At 47.2% G+C, this 25,251-nt stretch overlaps 1 protein-coding gene across 3 annotated transcripts in view; it reads left to right on the top strand.

The window, feature by feature from the left end:
* PIR (pirin) overlaps window positions 1-25,251 on the top strand; it is a 492,836-nt gene that overhangs the window by 95,252 nt on the left and 372,333 nt on the right. For all 3 annotated transcript variants that reach the window (XM_078657706.1, XM_078657705.1, XM_078657704.1), the window contains exon 3: window positions 17,842-17,934. In XM_078657706.1, the coding sequence (XP_078513832.1) occupies window positions 17,842-17,934 (93 nt within the window). The remainder of the gene's footprint in view (window positions 1-17,841; window positions 17,935-25,251) is intronic.

Here is a 25,251-nt window from a genome sequence, read left to right as displayed (position 1 = left end):
CCCTACGAAACAAGATAAGGGCCAGCACTCACCGGGCCCCTCGAACAGCTCCCAGGGAGCGAACGGGGGGGAACCTCCAGTCACCAGATCTTTCTTGGAATCTCTTTTCAGTTCACTTAGGGAAGATTTCCACACGCTGAAGCAGGAGGTGGCCAGAGAGGTTAGGGAGGTGCGGAGAGAGGTCGATAGCCTGGACGAGAGGGTGGCTACTGTGGAGGAAGCTGGGCACACTCGGGACGAGGAGATTGCACAGCTGCAACAGGAGGTGCTACGATTAAGGGATCAACAACTTGACCTTAAAGCGCACAATGAAGACCTCGAGAACCGGTCCCGACGTAACAACATCCGGGTCCGGGGAATTCCATCTAAAGAAGAAGGTGAGGACGTTGCTGGGTATCTAAGAGACCTGTTCAGGGAGATACTGGGTGAACCGGATGATTTCCCTATCAGAATTGACGGAGCGCATAGAGTAGGCCTGACACGTCGAGCCCCAGCGCCACCCCCCGATATCCTGGCCTTCCTGCCGGACTTCCCTTTGAAGGAGCGGATCCTCCGTGAGGCACGAAAGCAGCAGTCCCTGCGTTTCCGGGGGCACCAGGTCGCTCTCTTTCAGGATCTATCGGCGATCACACTCCAGAAGCGTAAAGCATTCAAAATAGCAACGGACTTCCTGAGAGAACACGATACGCAGTACTCTTGGGGCCACCCTTTCCGCCTCATCTTCAGGTGGAACGGGACTCTGCACCAGCTTCGCTCCCTCCAGGATACCTGCGGAGTGCTAGGAATCACCGCGACGGATGAAGATGCGCCCACTCCTCACCGAAGACGCACTACCAGAGACGGCTGGCAGACAGTCCCTGCATGGCGATCCTCTACATCTTCCGCACGACCAGACTCACCCACTATCCGAGCGGAAATGGACAACGCGGTCCGGGAGGTGGCCAGAGACACGGCATCTAGTGATATTTCCCTGACGGCCTGAGAGAACTCCGGGGGGAGATCAACACAGCTTTCTCAACAATGCAGGTTCGGGGGTCCTGGGAAAGGGGGGGCGGCGGGCGGGTGTGTAGTGGCTGAACGTCCCCTTAAGTAACTTACCACAGACTTGTCCACTGAGGACTGGACTTGGACAATGGGGTTTTGGGATCAGTTGGAGGGACGGGATGGAGGGGTGGGGGTAGTTGGGGGGATTTCGAGTTGGCGTTGCGGGGGGGTGGTTGAAGGGGGGGGTTGGGGGAGTTCTGGTCGGGAGGAGGAGAACCGGGAGGAGAGGGTGGGTCATCCAGTGTGCTATGCTGGGTAAAATATCTGGGAGGGGAGGGTGGGTCGTCCAGTGCACCATGAAGGTTTTACTCATTCCAGCGGCGTTTATGCTCCTCGCTTCACTCAGGGGGAGATTCTGCGCCTTCACTTCCATTATGTCTCATGCCTCCCACAACTCTTAAGGTGGTAACCCTCAATGTCAGGGGCCTAAACAACCCGGTCAAGAGATGAGCGGTGTTGTCTCTCCTCGAGAGCACCCACGCAGATATCTGTCTTCTTCAGGAGACCCACTTGCTGGCCCGCGACTCTCATAGGCTGCGCTCCCATAAATTCCCAACACAATTGTTTTCCTCTAGCACTACTAAGACAGCGGGGGTAGCAATCCTGGTGGCCCGACACTTCAAGGGAGAAGTCCTTCACAAACATGCAGAACACAAAGGCAGGCTATTGGTCTATAGGTTTAGGGTCGGGGGGGTTACTTTTACGATTGGGTCCCTGTACAGCCCTAATGACCAGCAAGACCGCTTCTTACGATCAGCTATGGTAGACGTTACCGCTTCAACAGATAGGCACAATATTATGGGGGGAGACTTCAACATGGTCTTCGACTCGGCCCTAGATGGATCCGCCCAACGCTCCCCGCAGGTCGGGGAGTTCTCAGCCGGGAGTAAGGCACTGTTATCGGAAATGGACCTCCACGATCTCTGGCGCTCCATGCATCCCGTTGATCCGGGGTATTCTTACTACTCCCACGCGCATAAAACATACGCGAGGCTAGATCATCTGCTGGTCACGACCCCGGTACGTGCTCTGGTCTCCTCATCCGAGCTGGGAGTGATATCCTTATCGGACCATGCCCCGGTCATCGCCACGCTCAGTCTGCCGCCGGTGTCCTGCCCTCCCAGAGTCTGGTGCCTTAGGGATAGTTTGATTTGCTCAAACGCTCCGTCCATCATCCCCTTTTGTATCGCTTTGTTCGCCCTAAGTGTGGCAGGGTATGCTCAGACGTGAGTCCCTTGCTCACTTGGCCACTGGATTCAAGATAGCCTGGCTGATGAGGATTATGAATCCGAAACCGGTCCCAGGATGCTTGTTTCCGGTCCATGGAAGACATGGCTTGGCAGTTCGGGCTGGACTGTTCCCATGAGGCACAGGGTCAGACTGATTTGCATGTAGCCATGTCTGAAATGGGGTGGCTGAGTTGGCTAAAGAATGGTGATGGATTAAACCCAGATCAGTTGACTGGGGGTGAGTGTTTGATTTGCTCAAACGCTCCGTCCATCATCCCCTTTTGTATCGCCTTAGGGATACCCTACTGCATAAGAAGGTGGTGGTTAAGCGTATAGAAGATGCGATCCGGGATTACCTATCACACAATGATAACCCCGATACCTCCCTGGCGACACAGTGGGCGGCCTTGAAGGCAGTCCTCAGAGGAGAGTTTCTGGCCATCTCCTCAGCTGAGAATAAAGAACGACAGGACAAGAGGGAGGAACTCACCCGAAGGGTCCGCGAGCTCGAGCAGGTACACCGCCGGACGGGGGCCCCCCGGATTTGGAAGCAGCTTAAAGAGGCGAGGAAACTCCTAACGGCCCTGGACATGGACCGAGCGGAGTATGCTGCGCTTCGTTTGTGCCATGCCTACTACACTGGGGGGACCGCTGTGGCTGACTACTAGCCAACAGGCTCCGAGTGACACACCAGCGTCAGATGGTGAAGGAGATCTCTGACCCCACAGGGTCAATGGTCACGGAAGACACCCATATTGCCGAAACGTTTCGCGGATTTTATGCGGATCTCTACACCGGGGATCCTCCGGATGAGTCCGCGACATCTGCATATCTGGACTCGGTCACCCTCCCGTCCCTTACCCCTCCACAGGCAGATCACATGGAAAGAGACATTCGGATTGAGGAGGTGATCTCCGCCATCGCCAAACTTAAGCATGGCAAGGCTCCAGGACCGGACGGGTATACATCTTTCTTTTATAAAACATTCTGCGCGTCGCTGGCTCCACTCCTCACCCACCTATTTAACTCGTTTGCCACCCCGGGGGCCATCCCGCCTGACCTACTGAGGGCCTCTATCACGGTCATTCCCAAACCGGGGAAGGACCGATCACTCTGCGGCTCCTACAGACCGATATCTCTCTTAAATGTCGATCTTAAGCTGTACACCGGGATCCTCGCGGCCCGACTAGCCCCCCACCTACCGGGACTTATAGACCCAGACCAGGCGGGATTTGTCCCTGGGCGACAGACGGTGGATAACACCAAGAGGATTGTCCACCTCATAGAGAAAGCCTCCCGAATCCCTGGCGAGAGAATGATGCTAGTGGTTGACGCTGAAAAGGCGTTCGACCGCGTCCATTGGCCCTATCTTGAACAAGTTTTAATGAAGGTGGGTATAGGGGTGAAATTTCGATCCATGATCCTCAATTGCTATAAGTTCCCGACCGCAGTGGTACGGGTGAATGGGTACAATTCACGGAGCTTCGACATTGAGAGGGGTACTAGACAATGGTGTCCGCTTTCACCCCTACTCTTCGCCCTCTATATGGAGCCCCTCGCCCAACGGATACGTACCAACCAGGCGGTGACGGGGGTTAGGTTCGGGGGTTTTACTCACACCATAAGCCTCTACGCGGATGATATTATATTGTCGTTGGATGACCCCCGGTCTGCTCTCCCGGCATGCATTGAGGAGCTGGACTCCTTTGCTGCCGTTGCAGGCTTTAGAATGAACATGGGGACATCGGTAGCCCTGGACGTTTCCCTTGCACCGGCCACTAGATCCTACCTGCAAGGCATGTTCCCAATGCTCTGGTCATTGGATATGGTACCCTACTTGGGGATCCAGCTGGCTCCCACCTTGCCAGCCATGGTGACAGCCAACTACACCGCGCTGGGCAAAAAGATCCGGGAGGGGCTGGGGAGGTGGAATCGTAGCACCCCTTCCTGGTTGGGCAGAATAGCGGCGGTAAAAATGACGATCCTGCCCCAGGTTCTGTACCTGTTCAGGGCTCTACCACTTCAACCGCCCACTGGGTGGATCCAACAGACACAGGCAGACCTTTCGCGTTTTATCTGGCAGGGAAGGAAGCCCAGAATGCGTAGGATGCTTTCTATGCTGGCCCCTGAGGCTGGAGGGCTTGGAATCCCGGATCTTCACAAATATTTCCAAGCGGCTCAGTTGCGATATCTCGTAGAATGGAGCAGGTGGGAATCGGATAAGCACTGACTTTTCCAGGACCAGGCGGTTGGGGGCCGCCCCCTGCAGGAGGTGCCGTTTCTGCGCAGACCTCATCGCCCCGCGAATTTATACGCCTCTTTCGTCACCAGGGTACCCCTGCGAGTCTGGGATGCCACCAACACCGCTTACAACCTTACCACGTTCCCGTCCCCGCTTACGCCACTGGTGGACAATCCGGACTTTACTCCGGGGTTGGAGGGGGGCGCCTTTACCCACTGGCGAGCGGCCGGGTGTCGGGCCCTGTGCCATCTGTATGGCCCAGAAGGGGTCATTCCCTTCCCGCATTTCCGACAGGTATACTCATTCCCAGAGTCTGAAAGACTCCGCTACATGCAGGTTCGCCATTGGGCATTAAACCCGCAGGTGCGGGACGCGGCTGACAGGCAGCTACTCCCGTATGAAAGGTGGCTCATGACGCGCAAGACCGATACGAAATTGATTACGGACCTCTATAAACTATTACAACCACCTTCCTCACACTTTTACAATCCTGGGAGGGAGCGTTGGGAACGGGAGCTGGGCAGGACATTGAGCCATAAAGAATGGGATCAGATATATTACAGAGCAAGGCATTCGGCTTATCATATGGGACTCACTGAAACACTAACGAAGGTCTCTACCTACTGGTACTATACGCCAGAACGGGTACATGAAATGGACCGGAGTAAGGTCGGCGATTGCTGGAGGGGATGCAAGCAAGTAGGCACACTGACACACATTCTATGGGACTTTCGCACTGTTAGAATCTTATTGGAAGGAAGTGCTAGTTGAGGTAGACTCCCATTTCGACACTGAACTGCCGCGCTTCCCAGCATACATCCTATTGGGACTCCCGAACAGGTTGATGTATCCACTCAAATCCCGCAGAGGCAGACAGATAGCCATAGCATTAGGCTCAGCGGTTCAGAACATTTTGCAACTCTGGCGCACTACCACACTTCCCTCTATCACGGGCTGGCTCCATCGACTGTGGCATATCTTGGGCATGGAAAAACTGTCGCTCACAGTGGCGGGGGACATAGAGCAGTTTGACGATCTCTGGTAGCCGTTTCAGTCCTTGCTGGTCACTGAGTTCAGGGAACTCACCTGTCCCAAATACCTCCGCCTCCTGCGGCTCACGGCACCTGCAGAACCAACCACTTGAATAGACACAAGATTAATCTCCTTGGCCGACAGTGTCCTGGGTGGACAACAGGGGTCGGACCTGTGCACTGGACGAAGGGCGGGAGGGGGAGGGGGAATGAATCCGGGAGTTGGGGTCGGGGGGGGGAGTTCGAGAAGAGAAAACTGTTCTATTATAACAACGTTAAATGCTCTTAGATGTCGCTGCAGACTGGTCTGCGGACGGATTGTCCTTTTGTAGATGCAACGTCAAGAGCATGGCCCTAGCTGCAGTGACCTAATACCTCACACGCTTTGTATGTGTGTTCATTTGTGTTGCACCAATAAAATTCTTTAAACCTAAAATAGGTCTCAGCATAGGTCTCATCAGATGATCTGAAATAGGTAGGTATTGTAACATATTCACAGGGAAAATAAGTCTTCAAATTCTTTTTTTTTTACTGCTGGTGAAGGAATTGATTTTGGGGGTGGAATTGGAACTAAATAATGGACTAAGAATAACACCTAAAACAAAAATAGAAAATGATAACAAAAGCAAGTTTAAAATATTCATGCAGATTTATCAATAAAGCAAATTTGAGTAGTACAAGCAGATCGAAAGGGAACATCTGGGTGTATATATGTAGGTGTAGATAATGGAAGCCCTAAAGGTAAGGGTCCGAAAAATAACAGGATAAATGCGAGTGCAATCTAAAGAGTTAAAAAATCGTTGTGATTGTTTCAGTTGTGATGACACAGGAACATCTGCCCTAAGTGATTTAACTTAAGAAATGAAGACCAGTACAGCTTGTGATTTTTAACTGGGAATATGCATGGGTTTGACGAAGTTACAGAAATGATAGAATATGAACGTAATTCTGACGTAGTATGAACCTGATTGTGTGGTTAATAGACAATATTTGATGGGTTCACTCAGATATCTAAAAATGAAACCTCAAATGAAACGTGACGTGCTTTCGTAATTTAATAAGCCTAATTTTTACTGAATTGTAAGAGATGTTCTTTATCAGAAAGCCAAGTACGAGTGGATTCAAGTTTGTCAGACTAACATAAAACATAGCTCATTAACTAATATTAGTGCATGTGTATGCACCAATATCAGATGAATTTTCAAATTAAATATTGAGAAACAACTAAACTTTTTAAGAATGAGTTTGAGGGGTTTCATGTGCAAATCTTTAAATAGTTTAATTATATTTAAAGGTCAATTTAACATAAATCAGTATGAGATATCGTCAGTCTACAATACTCCTCCGGCAATATTTCCTGAATGTGTGATTTCAAAGTTTGAATGAAATATGAAAGCAGTGTTAAGTAGTTTTGGTTTGGTATGTTTGAATTGACGTTTTATGATCACCTTCTATTAAGTATGCTATTACTTTTTGAGATACTTGGACACATAAAGGCGAAGTTCCCATTACAAAATGACTAACAACCCATATGGGGAACAGCAGTTAAGACGTCTTGCACAATGGCAGATGAGTAGAGGGATCTACAAACAGGAGAAGTTGTAAACTAACATATGTAGCTGGTATAATGAAGGAGTGATCGCGTTTGTGAAGTGTTTGAAAATAGAAATTAAGAATGATAAAGGAGTATCTGGAAGGAATGTGAAGAGGGTTAAAATGGATTAGGAATGGTTTGATACCCATTGCTGATACCTAAAAATTTAGCTAAGGAGGTTAAAACATAGAAAAAATGTAGAAGAAATGCAGATAAGGCAGTAGCCAGATTAGGTTCTGAATATGCATTTGTGATAATTAGAAAAAGAGGTAGTGCTATAAGACATATTGGTGAACAATGTTATCTGTGCTTTAATCAAATAATTCAAACGGAAGTTGCCAACCACTTCAATTTGCTATGCTAGGAGGAGATAGCACAGTAAATTGTATTTTTCTGGAAGAGTTGTGGATAAGACATTTGGAAAAAAACTATAGTAAAAGTTATAGCAAATCTGCTCCACAAAAATATGATTATTGTGAAGATTTGTTAAATGGCTTTACGTTAAAAGCTCAAAAATATGTAATTAGGTCTCTGAGACTCTCTAGGACAGCTTGACACAATACTACTTCAATTATAATCAATAAGACTAATTTTGATTGGTGGTTACCATTTTTGTTCTAGTGTTTAAATTAATTGTATTAAAGGGGAAAGTTCCAGAAAGGCGGAAAGGATCTATAATAAAGCCTATATATATCAGAAAGACAAGTTGTTGCACTGAAAAGATTATAGTCTTAAAAGTCTCAGAGATATTGGCTCAAAAGCATATATGGAGTTTGCACTTTGTTAGCCTGAAAGATTGGATTGGGAGAATATATCTAATCCCAGGGGGAGCAAGGTGACTTTAAAGAGGGCCATTCTATTATAGATCATTGTTTCAGCTTACAGTAAATTGCCCAGAAGTCATAGAGGTAAGAGTGAATTTAGTCTGCTGTTTTTTTTTACTTCTAGGCAGTATTCACATTGGTGAATGGAAAGATACTTTGAGATTGATTAAGAGAGGTAAAAATCCCTGTTGTTACTGAATTGTACAAGGGGAATTGGGCAAAAGAAGTATTAGATCATGGTAACTGAGTAAATCTCAGTCAGGAATTGTTTACGTAAGGGTTGTGTATTAGCATCTATGTTATTCCCTTCCTACTTCAAAATTATCAAGTATACTTTGTTTTTCACCAAAAACGGGAGGGAGATATGCCCTGTTTTCTTCAGGCAGGTGACTTAGTAATTATGAACATGACACAAGTTAGTGTGCAAAGCAAATTGGGGGCCTTTTATCTAAATTATTAGCCAAAAAGATTGGATATTTATATAGAGAAATGTAAAATGATGGTACTTGGACCTATGAGTAAATCAAACCAATGATTTATTGCTAAACCCATGATAGAAGAAATATTCTACATATAGCTATATCGGTGTGAACCTCACGGTAAACATTTATTGGAAAGTCCATCTGGATGTTGTAAAACACTGTGTGCTACCAGTTATAGCAGGACGTTTTAAGTTTAGTAGAGTTTATGGTGGCCCGAAGTTGTCTTCCGCCTTTTTAGCATTTAAAACAATTTTTCAGACCAAGTTATTATATAGTATGGTAATCTTACATATTTGTTGGCTCCAGGATTGGAATAGGATGGAAAGGCCATGTCTGAAATCTGTGTTGAACCTCCCAAAATCCTCAATGATCTAAGCAGTAAGAATGAGGAGGAGATTAGTATCCTGGCACTTCATATCAACAAAGCTAACTTTGAAATTCTGGAATTGATTACTCAAATTATGAGAAGATGAGATTACTTCATACTGTAGATAAAATGACTGAAAATTGGTCTAAGATGGGTTACGAATCTGGGGAAACTGTGGGCTATAATATTTTGGGCCCTATCACGTATCACAGTCTTAAAGGCCTCCCAGAGAGTGACCGCTGACCGCACAGAGCCCTCATTTTCTTTAAAATAGAGGTCAGTGTCCACCCCAATTTCTGCAGCAACCGTTTCATCCCTCAGTGCCCAAGCGTTCAGCCTCCATGTCGTGCCCAGACGTTTACGTCTTCCCCCCACCCCCTGGTACAGCGGTGAATGATCTGAGATTTCCCTGGGTAAAAATCAGTCTCCTCGATCTTGTCAATCTCACCAGCTGGGGCAAAAAGGTAGTCTAGCCTAGAAAACACCCTGTGGGCCCCAGAAAAGTAGGCGAATGCACATGTGGATGGATGATAGTGCCTCCAAAGGTCAGTGTGCCCGAGGTCCACCTGGAACTTAGCCAAGGCAGTAGCCTCCTGTTGCCTCGGTCGCGTCAGTGTATGATCTAAGGCAGGATCGCTTACGTCATTAAAGTCGCCTCCTATGAGGTATGTTGCAGGGCCAGACTGTAGCAGGAGGTCGGACAGTTTGTCCAGCGTACGCTGCTGAAGACGTGGGGGTGCATAAACATTGACAATTAACCAACATCTGTGATTCCATGTAACCTGGACCACCGCAAATGTGCCCTCTGGAACCTCCCACTGTCGAGTGACCCGGAAGGGGGGTGACCGCTTGACTAGAATCACTAAATGAAATTAATTGTTGTTAAAACGCAGCTTTTTGAATGAATTCACTGACCTTGACGAAGGCCAGGAGCCTGAAGCGCGTTTGTCGGTATGCTTGACTTTGCATTTATTTAAATAAATATTGATCTAAAATCATGGCCAGAGTGCACAATGTTCTTCGAACTGAGTCTGAGTTCTCCCTCTCGTCTGTTGCACCTGATGTGTGGAGACCTGATGTCTGGAGACCGGAGGAATTGGAGAGCAACATGCGAAAAGATATATTGCTGTGTGGAGACCTGAGGAATTGGCGAGCAACATGGGAAAAGATATATATATATATATATATATATATATATATATATATATATCACCAACATTAACTCCTGTTGTGCTTGTAAAGTAACGGCTGATATATATATACATATATATTTATATATATCCACATGGATATATATATATATATGTGGATATATATAAATATATATGTATATATATCAGCCGTTACTTTACAAGCACAACAGGAGTTAATGTTGGTGCCTTAAATATTAACCGATAAACCAAAAGGACCAGATGCAAATAATTATCTACCCTTAGATTCTAGGGAGGACCTACTCTACTTAAAAGTGGTAGACCTGTGTATTATGTTGAGGGTCTGTGGGGGCAAGAGTTCTCAGACGCAGATATATACTCAAACTTTTAAAAGATATTTCAGGATACAGACCCCCATCTATCACTCGTCGCTACTGAAGCTCAGCTCCTAATAACATTCCCCTCAGTTTAAAACATCACACTCTGATCTCCTAGAAACAGGGCCCTACCGTTCTGGAATTTATATTACAATATGATGCTTAGCAACATGCTCAGCATACCACAGGGTCTTTCTAGAAAAAGGATAGTAGTTCACAAAAAATCTGTGGCACCCCAAGGACCCAATCAGGGGCAGTTTCCCACGGGGGCTAGGTGTGTCTCCTGGAGCATCAGTCCCGCACTTTACGCCTGAATGAATATGACATGAGCTTGCTTTATTAGAAGGATTGTTGAGACCTTGAATGTTCAGTGGCGTATAGATATAGGGCAGTCTATGTGTGACCTCCCCACCCACCACCAGCAGCACTGGGTAAATATCTACTGTGCTACAGTTCAAGGGCTCAAAACAGAACCTTAGACTAGAGTGGTACCACAGCGGTAATGTATCTGTTCAGCAAACACACATTTTCCTCAACCCCCTTACCTCACACTGGGGAGCACTCTCCTCTGTTTCCAAGGGAAAGAGTCAGAAACAAAAATAACAAATTAAGCACACTCACGAAGATGGTTGTATAGAAAAAAGAAGGTTACATGTGGCTAGGGAGAGCTGGCTGTAGCCTGATTCTTACAGGCTATTGGGTCGGAATAATATTTGACTGCATGCTTAGTGGTGCTAAGTAAGAAGACTTCCACTGAGGCGGAAAGCCGGGGGCTTAGATTGTAGACTTTTGCTTGCTATGAACATTTTTTAAATTGTCTTTTAAATTGCCCATTTGTTTTAAACTCATTGCAGCTTCTGTTTGAACCTACCTGTCGCCTCGAACCCCGCTCCCCGCGCAGCCGACTAGATGCTGACGCGGTAGGAGACAGGGGTGGACGCCATCTTGGGGGTACGCCGAGGGCAGCACTCTAGCTGTTTGCTTCCTCCCACCCCCCGCTCTGTCCTATATCATGGTCCACATTTCCCGGCGGCGCGCCAAAGGCAAGCCCGTCTGCGCCCGTCCGTGCCGGGACCGGGCCCAGGGCCAAGACCCCTGGTTCACCGGCCATACAATCTCAGACTGTTTATACAAGATCAGAATTAATGCGGCTACGCCATGGTCCTGGTAACAACTGCTTTTTGATGGAACCTGAGGACCTATTGATTAAACAGGTAATCAGTTGCCCTCATTGTATGTCAATTCTGCCCCACTATCAGCCTGTCGTAAGAACAAACGAGACGAATAATTACAAATGTCTTAGTCTAAGAATAGCACTTATTAATGTCCGCTCACTGGGCAAACATAGACAGGAGATAGCCGATATAATCACTGATAGAAACATTGATATATTGTTTTTGACAGAAACTTGGATGGATAAAGCATCAGACCCTGATCTTGTGGTCACTATTCCAGAAGGATATGGAATACAAAGACAGGACAGAGTTAATAAGAAAGGTGGCGGGTTGGCAATAATTTCCCGCAACCGATTTCTAGTCAGAATAGATCAAATTCCCTCCTCACATTGCGAGGCACTCCGCTTTTTTATCTCACTAACCCCCTCGCAAAATTTTAAAGGAGTTCTTTTATACAGACCTCCAGGAGCACGCAGTGAATTCCTGGCTTCCTTCAACACATTGCTGGAATCGGTAGTCCTTGATGAGTCATTCACTGTCCTTGGTGACTTTAATTTTCACATGGAGAAAATTGAGAATAATGACACTCTCTTATTTATTTTATTTTATTTATTTATTTATACAATTTCTAAAGCGCCCTATCACCTGACAGGCATCTTGGCGCTAGTAACTCAAAGACCATGTCAACACAGAAGGGGGCTAAAGCACAGGCCTAGTTCTTAGGGAATAACCAAGTTTTAAGGTTCTTTCTGAACGCAAGAAGATCCTTGTGTTGTCTCAGTTCAGTAGGTAGAGTGTTCCACAGCCTGGCCGCAGCCACCCCAAATGATCTACCACCAGCTCTAACTTTTTTAAAATGTGGGACTTTTATTAACTTGCTTCCAGAGGAGCGGAGCGTTCTGCCCGGAACATACCATTCAAATTTTTGCTGGAAAGAGACGTGTCCTTTTCCATGTAGGGCTTTAAATACTAGACACAAGGATTTGAATTTGATTCTTTGTGTCACAGGGAGCCAGTGCAACTCCGCCAATGCTCCAGAGGCGGAGGGCCTCCTTGACCATCCTAGTACCAGTTTAGCAGCGGCAGATTGCATCCGCTGTAGCCTGTTTAGTAAGAATTTAGGGGATTCAAGGAGCAGGGCATTACAATAATCCGTATATCGTACTCCGTGCTATCAGGACGCGGGCTTGATGGGGTAAAGGAGGAAAAATCTTCCTCAAAGAGCGAATAATCGCCAGGCAGCAGCTCACCACCTTCCCCACGTGTGCCTCCAGGGAGAGGTTACAATCAAATGTTACCCCCATGTTACGAACTGTTTTGACCGGCTGGCCAGGGTTGGGAAACTCTGGGGGCCACAGATTCATGGGCGGCCATACCGTGTTCCTACGCTTCTCAAATTGCATCAGCTCAGTTTTAGCTATATTAAACTGTAAAGAATTCTCCTTCAGCCGCTGTGACATATCTTCTAAACACCTATGAAACCCCTCTACTGAGATGGACTGCTCTCCCTCCAGGGAGAGAATGAGTTGTGTATCATCAGCGTAGTTGATGACCTGATGTTATAACGCTTGATGATCGTCAACAGGGGTCTGAAATAGACATTAAAAAGAATGGGGCTGATGGCCGAGCCCTGAGCCACTCTCACTTTATTGACTGACTTGGAAGCCCTTGGACTATCTCCGTTAGTCACATCGCCCACGCATGAAGCTGGTCATGTGTTGGATGGTGTTTTCTCTAACGTTAAAGGGATTCTCATCCAAGACATCCTCCCTCTCCCCTGGTCTGACCATCACGCCATTATCTGTAAATTAACCCCCGAAGGCCCCCCAACTAAAAATGTAGTAGATCTTGGTCACAACACTTTTAGAAACTGGAAAGATATAGACAATTCACTTTTCTCTACACTATTGACAAACACCCGTCCGGTAATTTCACCTGACCCGAACATAGCCACTGAACAATTCATGAATTGGATAAGTAATGCCACTAATCAACTTGTACCTGAAAAAACGATTTCCAAAAATAGATCGTCCCCCTCTGCTCCGTGGTTTACGGATTCTCTTCGAGAACAAAGACAGAGGTGTAGGAACTTAGAAAGACATTGGCGAAGATCCTACTCTCTGGAGCAAAAGATGCGTTATAAAAAAGAACTCATTAAGTATAAAAAAAGATTTTGGAAGAAAAAAGAAAATTTGACACATCTAAGATAGAAACAGCAAAAAACTCTTATAGAGAATTGTACCAAGTGGTGAAACAATTATCGGGTAGAGCACTTGATCCTGCCCCTCCACCGTCTCAACGATACAGAAAAGGGGGTGGTGATGAACAGAGTGTCTGAATTAAGCAGACCACTCTTACCCAGTCCAAAGATCAGGGCTTGATCCATCACCGTCTCAAGCACTTACTCATGCCTTGGCGTTATATTTCTATGAAAAGGTAGATAACATCTATGCAGAGTTTTCCTCCAAAGTTACCATTGATTCAGATTTATCTAGTACTACCCCCATTGATTATTATTTTTCACAATTTAAAGACATTACAGAACAGCATACAATGGATATTTTAAAATCTGTAAAGGCCGGCTCGGCCCTTGATCCATGTTCACCTAAAGTCCTCCCCCCGGTCATCAACTTGATTGCGCCGGTGTTAACTCAGATATGCAATGCCATGTTTGAGACAGGGGTTTTTCCAACTAGGCTGAAAAACACGCTTCTTAAACCACTTCTTAAGAAACCTCACCTGGATGCAGATGAATTGAAAAATTATAGACCCATAGCTAACTTGCCCTTTCTGACGAAGGTTGCAGAAAAAGCAATGAACATGCAACTGTCAGAATTCATTGAGGAACATCGTCTGTTGGATGATACGCAGTTTGGGTTCCGCAAGCTGCCTGGAACCGAAACTGCTCTCGTTAAGGCCTCAGAGGACATAAGGATAATCAGAGACCAGGGAGGCACCGCAGTGCTCATATTGTTGGATTTGTCAGTGGCCTTCGACACGGTCGATCATGATATCCTGATCGACCGTGTCTCAGCACTGGGCATCCAACACAGAGCTAAAGATCTACTGTCTTCTTTCCTGTCGGAGAGAACGCAGGCAGTTAGTCTTGGGCCATTTTGATCGGCCAACCTAACCCTCCCCTGCGGAGTCCCTCAAGGCTCATCCCCAAATCCGACACTCTTTAACATCTATGTGTCGGACCTAGCTAGAGTGATAAAATCTCATGGGATGAGCCTTACCTCTTATGCTGATGACACTCAGTTGGTGTTGGCCATAAATAGAGATGGTGACACTGTAGCAGAGTCTTTCTAAGGAGGCATGCTGGCCGTCAAGGATTGGATGGCCAGCAATTGCCTCAAACTTAACACCGAAAAGACTTAGGTGGTTATCTTCGGGAAACTATCACCTGTCTGGTCCAGCTCCTGGTGGCCTGCATCATTGAGGTCGATACCTCAAACGGTCTCAAAGGTTAGAAATTTGGGAATAATATTTGATGACAACTTAAACTTTGTTCCCCATGCTAACCAAGTGGTGTCTACTGCCTTTTTTAAACTTAGAATGATAAAGAAACTAATTCCATTCTTACCAGAAAGTGCAGGGAAAACTCTGGTTAGCACTTTAGTAATATCGTCACTAGACTACTGTAATGGACTGTTTGCAAATGCACAAGGCAGGGTTATTAACAAAATGCAGACGGTCCAAATGCCGCTGCTCGTCTGCTTTCAGGGACTCCGAAATTCCAGTCAATCTCACATGTTATTCGGAATTACCACTGGCTAGCGATCAAGAATCGCATAAAATTTAAAACCTTATGCCTGACCTATAAGGCTGTTCACAAACAGGGCCCTCAGTTTCTAACCAAACAACTGACGTTCCACTGTCCCTCGAGACATCTTAGATCTAAGACTGCACTTCAGCTAGTGGTTCCCCGTACTAAGACAGTCTCCTGGGGAGATGGATGTTTCGTGGTGACAGCAGCAAAGCTTTGGAACACTTTGCCTCTTCACATCCGTTCTGCTCCATCACTGCTCCAATTTCGTAAGACAAGAAAAACCTTGTTGTTTAATCAGTAAATCTAAGCTTTAACATCTTGCATAGAATCTGTAGCGCCGAGACACCCAAGGGCATTTGTTTGCGCTTTATAAATGTTAAAAATAAATAAAATAATAATTGTAATCTCTTTCACTAACATAGAGCTGAATTGGACTGACTGCTATAATTTCGATAGGAGTTGCTGCACCCAGTCGGATTAATAGCATATTGTTGCAATGTAATAGCCATATAACCTCCATATAGGTGGTTTTGGAAGGCAGACTTGGCATGCCATTTGCATGAGGTGTTCAGTAAAAATGGCAGTGGCCTCCAGGTTGATGTAGAAGTGAATGCTATTTTGGCTGTTAGGTGCAAATTTGAAAGAAATACTATAGAATGAGGTACTCCCCTCTACCTGGGAATTCCTGTGGCCTCATCACTTGCCTTCCTGGTTTTCTGCCGCATAAAGCTGATGTCTCGGAAAAAATATTTGCATAATATTGTCATGTATCACTTCGCCCATATGTCTATCAGCTGTTCTACTCCTACCCCTATAGTAGCAGTTGGGTAGAGGGACATTGACATTGGAGAGACACCAGGAATAGGTTGAGATCCAAGTGAAAGATGATCCCTCTCAATGTGGAAATGCGTGAATAGATTAAACATTCAATGAAGTCTTTCATCTTCAATAAAGTCTTTCATCTTCCTGGTATCTATTCCCTTTCTGAGACCAAAAATGCAAACATTATTTTTCCTGGATAATTTTTTTCTATTTCTTTAGCCTTCTTTTTACACAACTGAAATTTTCTTGCCAATCTTGAGGGCTCAGACATCAGTATCTCCCCGTCTACAGTGAATATTTTCCACCCTGACAATCAAAATGTTTATGAAAGGAAATCTTTTCAGAAATGCAAGGTTGTTGCTTCTGACTTAAAAAATTATCAGCTGGAATGTGAGCTTGGCCTCCAACAAACATTCGGAGGAACCCAGCTGGTCTGCAGGCTTCGACTTAGGGAATCTTCTGGGTTTCCGAAAGACTTATAAATCAAGCTTTGATTGAGCATTATTTGAAGCTTTCTTTGGCTTAGTCATTGCTACCTCACCTGGCTGTGTGAGGATGTCCATTCGAATTCCACTCAGGGATCGATTACGATGCCATTCGGAAGGGCTCCACATCGGACCCTTGTTTCCGAATGAACCGTACACATTTCCCAACGACCGATTACGATGCCCGGAAACCGTTCGGGCTGTCCTAATTGGTTCCAAAAGGCATTCGGACAGCTCGAGTCTTTTTGAGCCGAATCATACAGTTCTATGGACACAGTTTCCAAGCGAGTGATTACGATGAGCGGTTCGGACAGCTGTTCCGATTCAACCTGCCCGTAATGAAACGGCTGTCGGAACCTGTCTTTGGGGGCCCATAGCAGGCCCCCTTCACCCGGGGCTTTCCGAATCGGTCCCGTGGGGGTACCCAAGGGACCCCCCTTTCTATTCATGCACAATGTGGCAGGCATCATGGGGTACCTGCCACAGGAGGCAACATTTTCCCCAGGCACCCCTTTCTTCAATGGGAGCCTGTGTTCTCATTCAGAACACAGATTCCCATTGAAGTCAATGGGGTTCTAACCGAATAGTATCCGGATACATTGTAATCGGTCGGTCGGATGCACAGTACCCGAATCATTCAGAAACTATTCCAAAACCTATTCGGTCGGAAGAGTTTCTTAACAAGATCGTAAGCGACCACTTAGTCTAAGATGAGAACAATCAAACCTGTGGGTCCACTGTATGAGTAGAACCAGTTAGTGTTACGGGTCGGTGGTAAGGGTCTTGGGTTCCTTTCAGCATGGGTGAATACTTGGAGCAAGAGAAATTAAAAACAAATACAAAATCTATTTTACAATGATTTTGAACTCTTATAATTATAATATAGTAGGTATTGACAGTAATTCTTTAATAATAACTTGCTAGGGTGAATATGTGAAAACTAACTTATACATGAGCATCAACCCCACAGATTTTGTTGAGCAAATTTAATATTTCATGAAACACCTGCACATCAATTTTGGAACCATTTTATTTTCGCCAATAGTGATTGTGGCAGTGGATAAAATGTAGCATTTCATGAACATGGCTCTCATTATTCAGTTCCTCAGTATTATACGGGGTAAATTGCAGTAGTCCGTACCCTTGTATCCTACAGGTAAATACATCTTTATCCCTTTTACCGCTTAACAATTCATCAAATAAATAAACAAATTGACAAAAATAAATAACTCTGTTTTTCTTTCAGCTAAAAAATGTGGATCCGTTTTTGCTGATGGACGAATTCAAGGGAGGAATGCCTGGAGGCTTTCCTGATCACCCTCATCGTGGATTTGAAACAGTGAGTACTTCCAGGTTAAAGAAATCATTTTAAATCCACATGGAGCTTGTTTCCATACATTCTGTTGCAGTGGTATTTTTCTGTTGTAAAGTTTTTTTAAACAGTTGTTTATTGTTTTCGTATCTGGTAAACAAACCAGAAGATACATCCAAGATAGAACATCAGGGCAACACAGAACGCAGCTGGTTAGCAAGGTTCGTCCACGTTTTAACCATCCGCTCCAAACATTACAATATGGGGATGAATTACAGTGCATGAGTCTTAACCCCTTCGATGCTTGTGACGGAACCATTCCGTCAACAGTCACGGTTGAGCTGTGCTGATGACGGAACAGTTCCGTCACGACTCCACCCTGTTCTGGAATGTCCAGCACAGGGGGGGAATCGGCGCCGCACGAAAGCGGTTAAACTTTGTCGTTTGCATAAATAACAAGCATTTGCAATGCAATAGGTCTCGCATTTTTCAGAGTTTGAGCTATTGGCATTGTAAATGACAATGCCTTTTATTTATGTGTTGTTTTGAAAATAGATGAATAACAGGCACTGTCATTTACAATGGCAATAGCTTAAACTCTCTCAAATGCGAGATATTTAGCATTTCAAATGCATTCGGTGCCCGTGCTAGCCCTCTGAGTAAATAAGACAAGCCACTGTTAACATAGTTAGGATTAGATAGGAAGAGTTATGAGCAGCATGGATGGCGCTCATGAAGGTTGTTTGAGTTACTGCATTTCTCACCAGCTGTTTTAGGAGTGTGTAAAGTGCTTAACAGGCCTTTGCCTCAGACCACGGAATGCAAAAAATATTGCCGGAACCTTCAGAAGGCTAGAATATCATAAGCACCTGCTGCGTTTTACTATCAGAACCTATGGCACCTTACCTAATTGCAAACACTGCCCGCCTTTAAACTAGAAAACAATATATACAACTGAAGTTCCCTAATAAACTCCAGAATTAATACGAAAAATGTGTTCTAGTTTTTTTGCTTTTTGTCTTTTATTTATGTTTTAAAAGCAAAAACAAAAAAAAGGCATTGTTATTTGCATTGTCAAAAGCTCAAAGTCGCGTAAATGCGAGACCTATTTCATTGTAAATGCTTGTTCTTTAAGTTATCTGGCAAGCGACAGTGCCTGCAATGTCTCAGGCAAGACCTAAAAAGGCGCTACAGTCAGGATGCTAAGGATTTGACTTGGTTTAACTTGTAGAGTGGTTGCAAAGCAGTGTTAAACAAAGGGTTTATGATAGAAGCTCAAGCCAGTAGCAAGGATATTTGTGAGAAGCTGGCAGCAGAGGAGCTTGCAGGTGTACTGATGAGACCCAGATGAATGCGCTGGGGCCATTCCTGAGTGACAAAAATATGCCCCAACTGAGTTCATTTTAGGTGGGAAGGGTAATATCACAGTACATCCTGGGAGTGGACACAGGTTGTTGTGTGGAATGCACAACTCACAGATGAAGAGTATCACTTGTTGTAGCGATCATGTAAGCCAGTAAATGCAAACTCAAAACAATCGTAGGTAGCAGCAAGGTATCATGTTAATAATGGTCATGCTACACCATTATGTAAATGATAACAATGTATGGGTATAAAGCAGGGTCTACAGTAAATCAAAGGTATCACACATACAGATAAACAGTAAAAGTAATAGGGAGCAGCATGTGCAGAGTAACACAGAGGCAGCGACTAAACGCACTAAAAGCAATGCATACGTAGCAGCCCAAACCAAAATAGAACCGCGTGGAGCAGCGTAAAGAGATATTAAAGTTCTTGGGTGAGCTGTTCAGCATGCATCATTTCTCCTGATGGCTCTTTCGGCTTCGGAGGCTTGTGACAGTCTAACAGGATCTGCAGTGCTCTGGTATGGTGCCAATCATGTGTGCACACATTCAGCCTTTAACTGCTGGAAGCAACATCCCCTTGGGCACACCCATGCTTCTATAAGATTGTATCAGTTGTCAATACTGTTCAACAATCACAGCATAAAAGTTCCACGTCTCTGACAGTGTGTTGTTGTGGACAGCAGAAGGCGTGGTACCACCATGAACATGTCTACCGATTGTGGCAGAGAGGTGGAGATGAAGCTACATGTAACTGGTGGGCGTGGAATGCGGGTTGTGAGGTAGGTGGTTGACAGCAGCAGAATCATTGGAGATTGGAGGAGGTCAAGTATGGCAAGTGACCAAGATGTTTGAGTGGGGTTGTAGTTGCTTAGGTGATGGGTTGAGTGTTGCCCACTAGGGCCGAGGGTAGGCTCAGATAAGAGCTGTAGAGGAGTGTGGAGGGCTGGTGCATCTCCTGGAGGAAGGAGTTTGTGTTTACGGGTAATGGGGTTATTGGGCAGCCTAGGAGATGCAACCAGCTAGAAAGACCTAGAGAGGGCAGTTGGTGCTTCCTTCTCCTCAGCTGGCATCCTCCTAACAGAAGCCCTTTCCTGGTCTTGGTGGTCTACACATCACTGTAGCAATGCCTGGTCCATCCAAAGGACCAACATACACCCAATGAATCAACCTCTCCTGCGACTCCTCTCTCAGAGACCGCCAATCATCGCAGTCCAGATTGTGTATGTTCAGATGCAGAGCGTGAGACTGTTCACTACAACTTGGGAGCACGACGCAGTCAAGTCAAGTCAAGTCATAACACTTATATAGCGCACTACATACCCAGAGGGTTTCAAGGCGCTTAGGAAGGGGAGGTGGATTATTTGTCAAATATCCACGTTTTAAGCTGCTTTCTGAACGCTAGGTGATTCTGGGTGAGGCGAAGGTAAGCGGGGAGTGAGTTCCATGTTTTGGCAGCCAGGTATGAGAAGGATCTGCCTCCCATGGTGGTTTTGTTGATGCGAGGTACAGTGGCGAAGGCTTGGCTGGAAGAGCGCAGTTGGCGGGAGGGGGTGTAGAAGGACAGTCGAAAGTTGAGGCAATCTGGTCCGATGTCGTAGAGTGATTTGTGTGCGTGGGTAAGCAGTCGGAAAGTAATCCTCTTATTGACGGGTAGCCAGTGGAGGTCTTTAAGGTGACCAGAGATGTGTTCGTTGCGTGGGATGTCTAATATGAGCCTGGCTGAGGCGTTTTGGATTCGTTGTAGTTTCTTCTGGAGTTTAGCGGTGGTACCTGCGTAGAGGGTGTTTCCGTAGTCCAGTCGGCTCGTGACTAGAGCGTGGGTGACTGTTTTCCTTGTTTCGGAGGGGATCCAGCGAAATGTTTTTCTGAGCATGCGAAGAATGTTAAAGCAGGAAGAGGATACTGCGCTGACTTGTCTGTTCATTGAGAGTGAGGAATCCAGGATGACGCCAAGGTTCCGTGCGTGGTCTGACGGGATGGGTGCATTTCCGAGGGCTTCCGGCCACCAGGAGTCGTCCCATGCAGAGGGGGATTTACCTAAGATGAGGACTTCTGTTTTGTCTGAGTTCAGTTTCAGACGGCTTTGTTTCATCCATTCGGCGACTTCTTTCATTCCTTCGTGTAGGTTAGTTTTGGCGGTGCTGGGGTCCTTGGTGAGAGATAGGATCAGTTGAGTGTCATCCGCGTAAGAGATGATGTTGAGGTTGTGTTGGCGGGCGATGGCCGCGAGGGGGCTCATGTATACGTTGAAGAGGGTGGGACTGAGTGAGGATCCTTGTGGTACGCCGCAGATGATTTCAGAGGCCTCGGACTTGAATGGTGGGAGGCGGACTCTCTGGGTTCTTCCGGTGAGGAACGAGGTGATCCATTCCAGTGCCTTTCCTTGGATTCCGATGTTTCTGAGGCGTTGTAAAAGGGTGCTGTGGCAGACTGTGTCGAAGGCTGCAGAGAGGTCGAGGAGGATGAGGGCGACTGTGTCTCCATTGTCCAGTAGAGTTCGAATGTCGTCTGTTGCTGCGATGAGGGCGGTCTCAGTGCTGTGTTTGGCTCGGAAGCCAGATTGTGAGGGGTCGAGTGATTTGTTGTCTTCGAGGAAGGTGGAGAGCTGGTTGTTGACAGCTTTCTCGATGACTTTGGCCGGGAATGGGAGAAGTGAGATGGGGCGGTAGTTTTTGAGTTCGGTGGGGTCTGCTGTTGGTTTTTTCAGAAGGGCGGTGAGTTCAGCGTGTTTCCAGTCTTCTGGGAAGGTAGCGGAGTTGAAGGAGCAGTTGATGACGTCTCGGAGGTGCGGAGCTATGACGGAGTCTGCTTTGTTGAAGATGTGGTGGGGGCATGGGTCTGTGGGGGATCCTGAGTGGATGGAATTCATCAGGCGGATGGTGTCCTCAGTGGAGATTGGGTTCCAGGCGTTAAGGGTGTTAACGGGGGGAGGATGGTCAGCTGATGGTAGGGTGGGTTGCCTTCAGGGTTGGTTGTCAAAGCTGTTGTGGATGTCAGCAATCTTGTTGTGGAAAAAAGAGGCTAGGGAATCGCAGAGGGTTTGAGAGGGGGTGATGTCGTTAGAGTTGGCCGAGGGGTTGGAAAATTCCTTGACGATGTTGAAAAGTTCCTTGCTGTTGTGGGCGTTGTTGTCAAGTCGATCTTTGAATGCTGTTTTCTTGGCTTTTCGGATCAGTTGGTGGTGAGTACGGATGGCGCTTTTGAAGGCGTCCTTGTTGCTGGTGGATGGGTCTTTTTTCCAGGCCTTTTCAAGGGAGCGGCACAGTTTCTTGGATTTCTTGAGGTCGTCGTTGAACCATGAGGCCTTCTTGAAGCCAAGTTTGTGTTGACGTTTTTTCAGTGGTGCTAAGGTGTCGGCGGTGTTGGATAACCAGACGGTGAGGTTGGAGGCGGCTTCGTTGGCGTTAGAAGAGAGGGCTGGGGAGGATTGAAGGAGTGATGTGGAGATCTGCTCTGTGGTGATTTTGTTCCAGTTTCTTTGCAGAGTTGGTTGGGAGTGGTTGATGGGTTTCGGCTTGTTGTAGATGAAGTGAACGCAGCTGTGGTCAGTCCAGAGGAGATCCGTAGTGTGGCTGAAGGAGACATGGTTGCTGGAGGTGAAGATGGGGTCGAGAGTGTGACCTGCGATGTGGGTGGGGGAAGTGACCAGTTGTTTGAGTCCGAGGTTGGCGAGGTTGTCCAAGAGGGTGGCGGTGTTGCGGTCGTTGTTCTTTTCAAGGTGGAAGTTGAGGTCTCCCAGGAGGATGTAGTCTTTGGAGGGGAGTGCGTGTGGGGTGATGAAGTCCGTGATGTCTTCACTGAATTGTGCGCGTGGTCCTGGTGGTCTGTAGAGGAGGGTGCCTCTGAGTGTGGTCTTGGGGTCGATGTGGATCTGGAAGTGAAGGTGTTCGGAGTTGGCGAGGTTGGCGTCAGAGCTGGTTGAGATGCGGATGGTTTTCTTATGGACGATGGCGATTCCACCTCCTGAATGGTCAGTGCGGTCCTTGCGTGTAATCTTATAGTCATCAGGGATGGCGATGGCGATGTCAGGGGCGGAGGAAGCGTTCATCCATGTTTCCGTTAGGAAGGCGACGTCAGGAGAGATGGTGTCAAGTAGGTTCCAAAGGTCAATGGCGTGCCTGTGGATCGAGCGGGTGTTGAGAAGGATGCAATCTAGGTGGTTGGGGTCGGGAATCTGAGTTGTGGTCGTAGCGGAGATGTTGTCGGTGCCGATGAATTTGCAGGAGGGGCAGGAGAACGGTCCATGGGTGCGACCAGGAGCGGCTTGGAAGCAGTTGGCGGCGCGACCGGGGTTGAGGGCTAGGAGGGTGGCGGCATCGTAGGTAACGCGGGGAGGCTGGGCAGCGCGAGGGGCAGGGGGACTGGCGCTGGGCGCGGTCCAGGCGCGGACGGGCGTAGACGGGCTTACCTTTGGCGCACCTTCGGCGCGGGTTGGGCGCGGACGCTGCGCGTGAACGCTGCGCGCGGGAGCTACTGTCATATATGGATGGTGGAGGGGGAGGGGCGAGGGCGTCTCAGCTGGGAGGCGGGGCGGGCTTCTGACGACGCCAGACAACAAACAAAATGGAGGCGGAGGGGGGGGAGTACAGCCAAACACGCAAAGCACAGTGAAACAATTCCTAAAATGCACTTTAATAATGCAGGCAAGCGGAGCGCCGATCTGGCAGGTAGCAAGCACAGACAATGATCAATTTTGACAAATAAAGCGGCACAGCGCGCAAAACAGTCCCAATTCGGCACAACAAGCTATGTAAAGCGCGAGTAAGCCCAGCAGCGATCAGGCAGGCGGCAGGCACAGAAAGGAATCACTTTAGATAGGCACAGCGCTAAAAACGAGGCAAAGCGCTAGAAACGATACCAGGTCTTTCAGGGGACGCTGGGGAGCGACCACTCAGCTCGAGGGAGGAGAGCAAGTCACAGCGTTTGTAGTTAGTGAAGCGCTGTTCTACTAAGTGGGAGGGCGTCTCAGCTGGGAGGCGGGGCGGGCTTCTGACGACGCCAGACAACAAACAAAATGGAGGCGGAGGGGGGGGAGTACAGCCAAACACGCAAAGCACAGTGAAACAATTCCTAAAATGCACTTTAATAATGCAGGCAAGCGGAGCGCCGATCTGGCAGGTAGCAAGCACAGACAATGATCAATTTTGACAAATAAAGCGGCACAGCGCGCAAAACAGTCCCAATTCGGCACAACAAGCTATGTAAAGCGCGAGTAAGCCCAGCAGCGATCAGGCAGGCGGCAGGCACAGAAAGGAATCACTTTAGATAGGCACAGCGCTAAAAACGAGGCAAAGCGCTAGAAACGATACCAGGTCTTTCAGGGGACGCTGGGGAGCGACCACTCAGCTCGAGGGAGGAGAGCAAGTCACAGCGTTTGTAGTTAGTGAAGCGCTGTTCTACTAAGTGGGAGGGCGTCTCAGCTGGGAGGCGGGGCGGGCTTCTGACGACGCCAGACAACAAACAAAATGGAGGCGGAGGGGGGGGAGTACAGCCAAACACGCAAAGCACAGTGAAACAATTCCTAAAATGCACTTTAATAATGCAGGCAAGCGGAGCGCCGATCTGGCAGGTAGCAAGCACAGACAATGATCAATTTTGACAAATAAAGCGGCACAGCGCGCAAAACAGTCCCAATTCGGCACAACAAGCTATGTAAAGCGCGAGTAAGCCCAGCAGCGATCAGGCAGGCGGCAGGCACAGAAAGGAATCACTTTAGATAGGCACAGCGCTAAAAACGAGGCAAAGCGCTAGAAACGATACCAGGTCTTTCAGGGGACGCTGGGGAGCGACCACTCAGCTCGAGGGAGGAGAGCTGAGTGGTCGACGTACACATGAGACGTGAGACGCACACATCAGAAGCAAGCGACCAAGTGATCTTTCACGCCTCCCTCGCGTGGCACCCTAATTAAATGACGCACTTTATTTGGTGCAAAACATCAAAGCCATGAAAAATCAATTGGAAGAGAACATAGAAAAT

This window comes from Lissotriton helveticus, chromosome 8 (genome assembly GCF_964261635.1).
Source record: "Lissotriton helveticus chromosome 8, aLisHel1.1, whole genome shotgun sequence".
NCBI classification, from domain to species: domain Eukaryota; kingdom Metazoa; phylum Chordata; class Amphibia; order Caudata; family Salamandridae; genus Lissotriton; species Lissotriton helveticus.
Note: the sequence above shows the minus strand (reverse complement) of the source record. Positions and strands in the feature narration are given on the sequence as shown.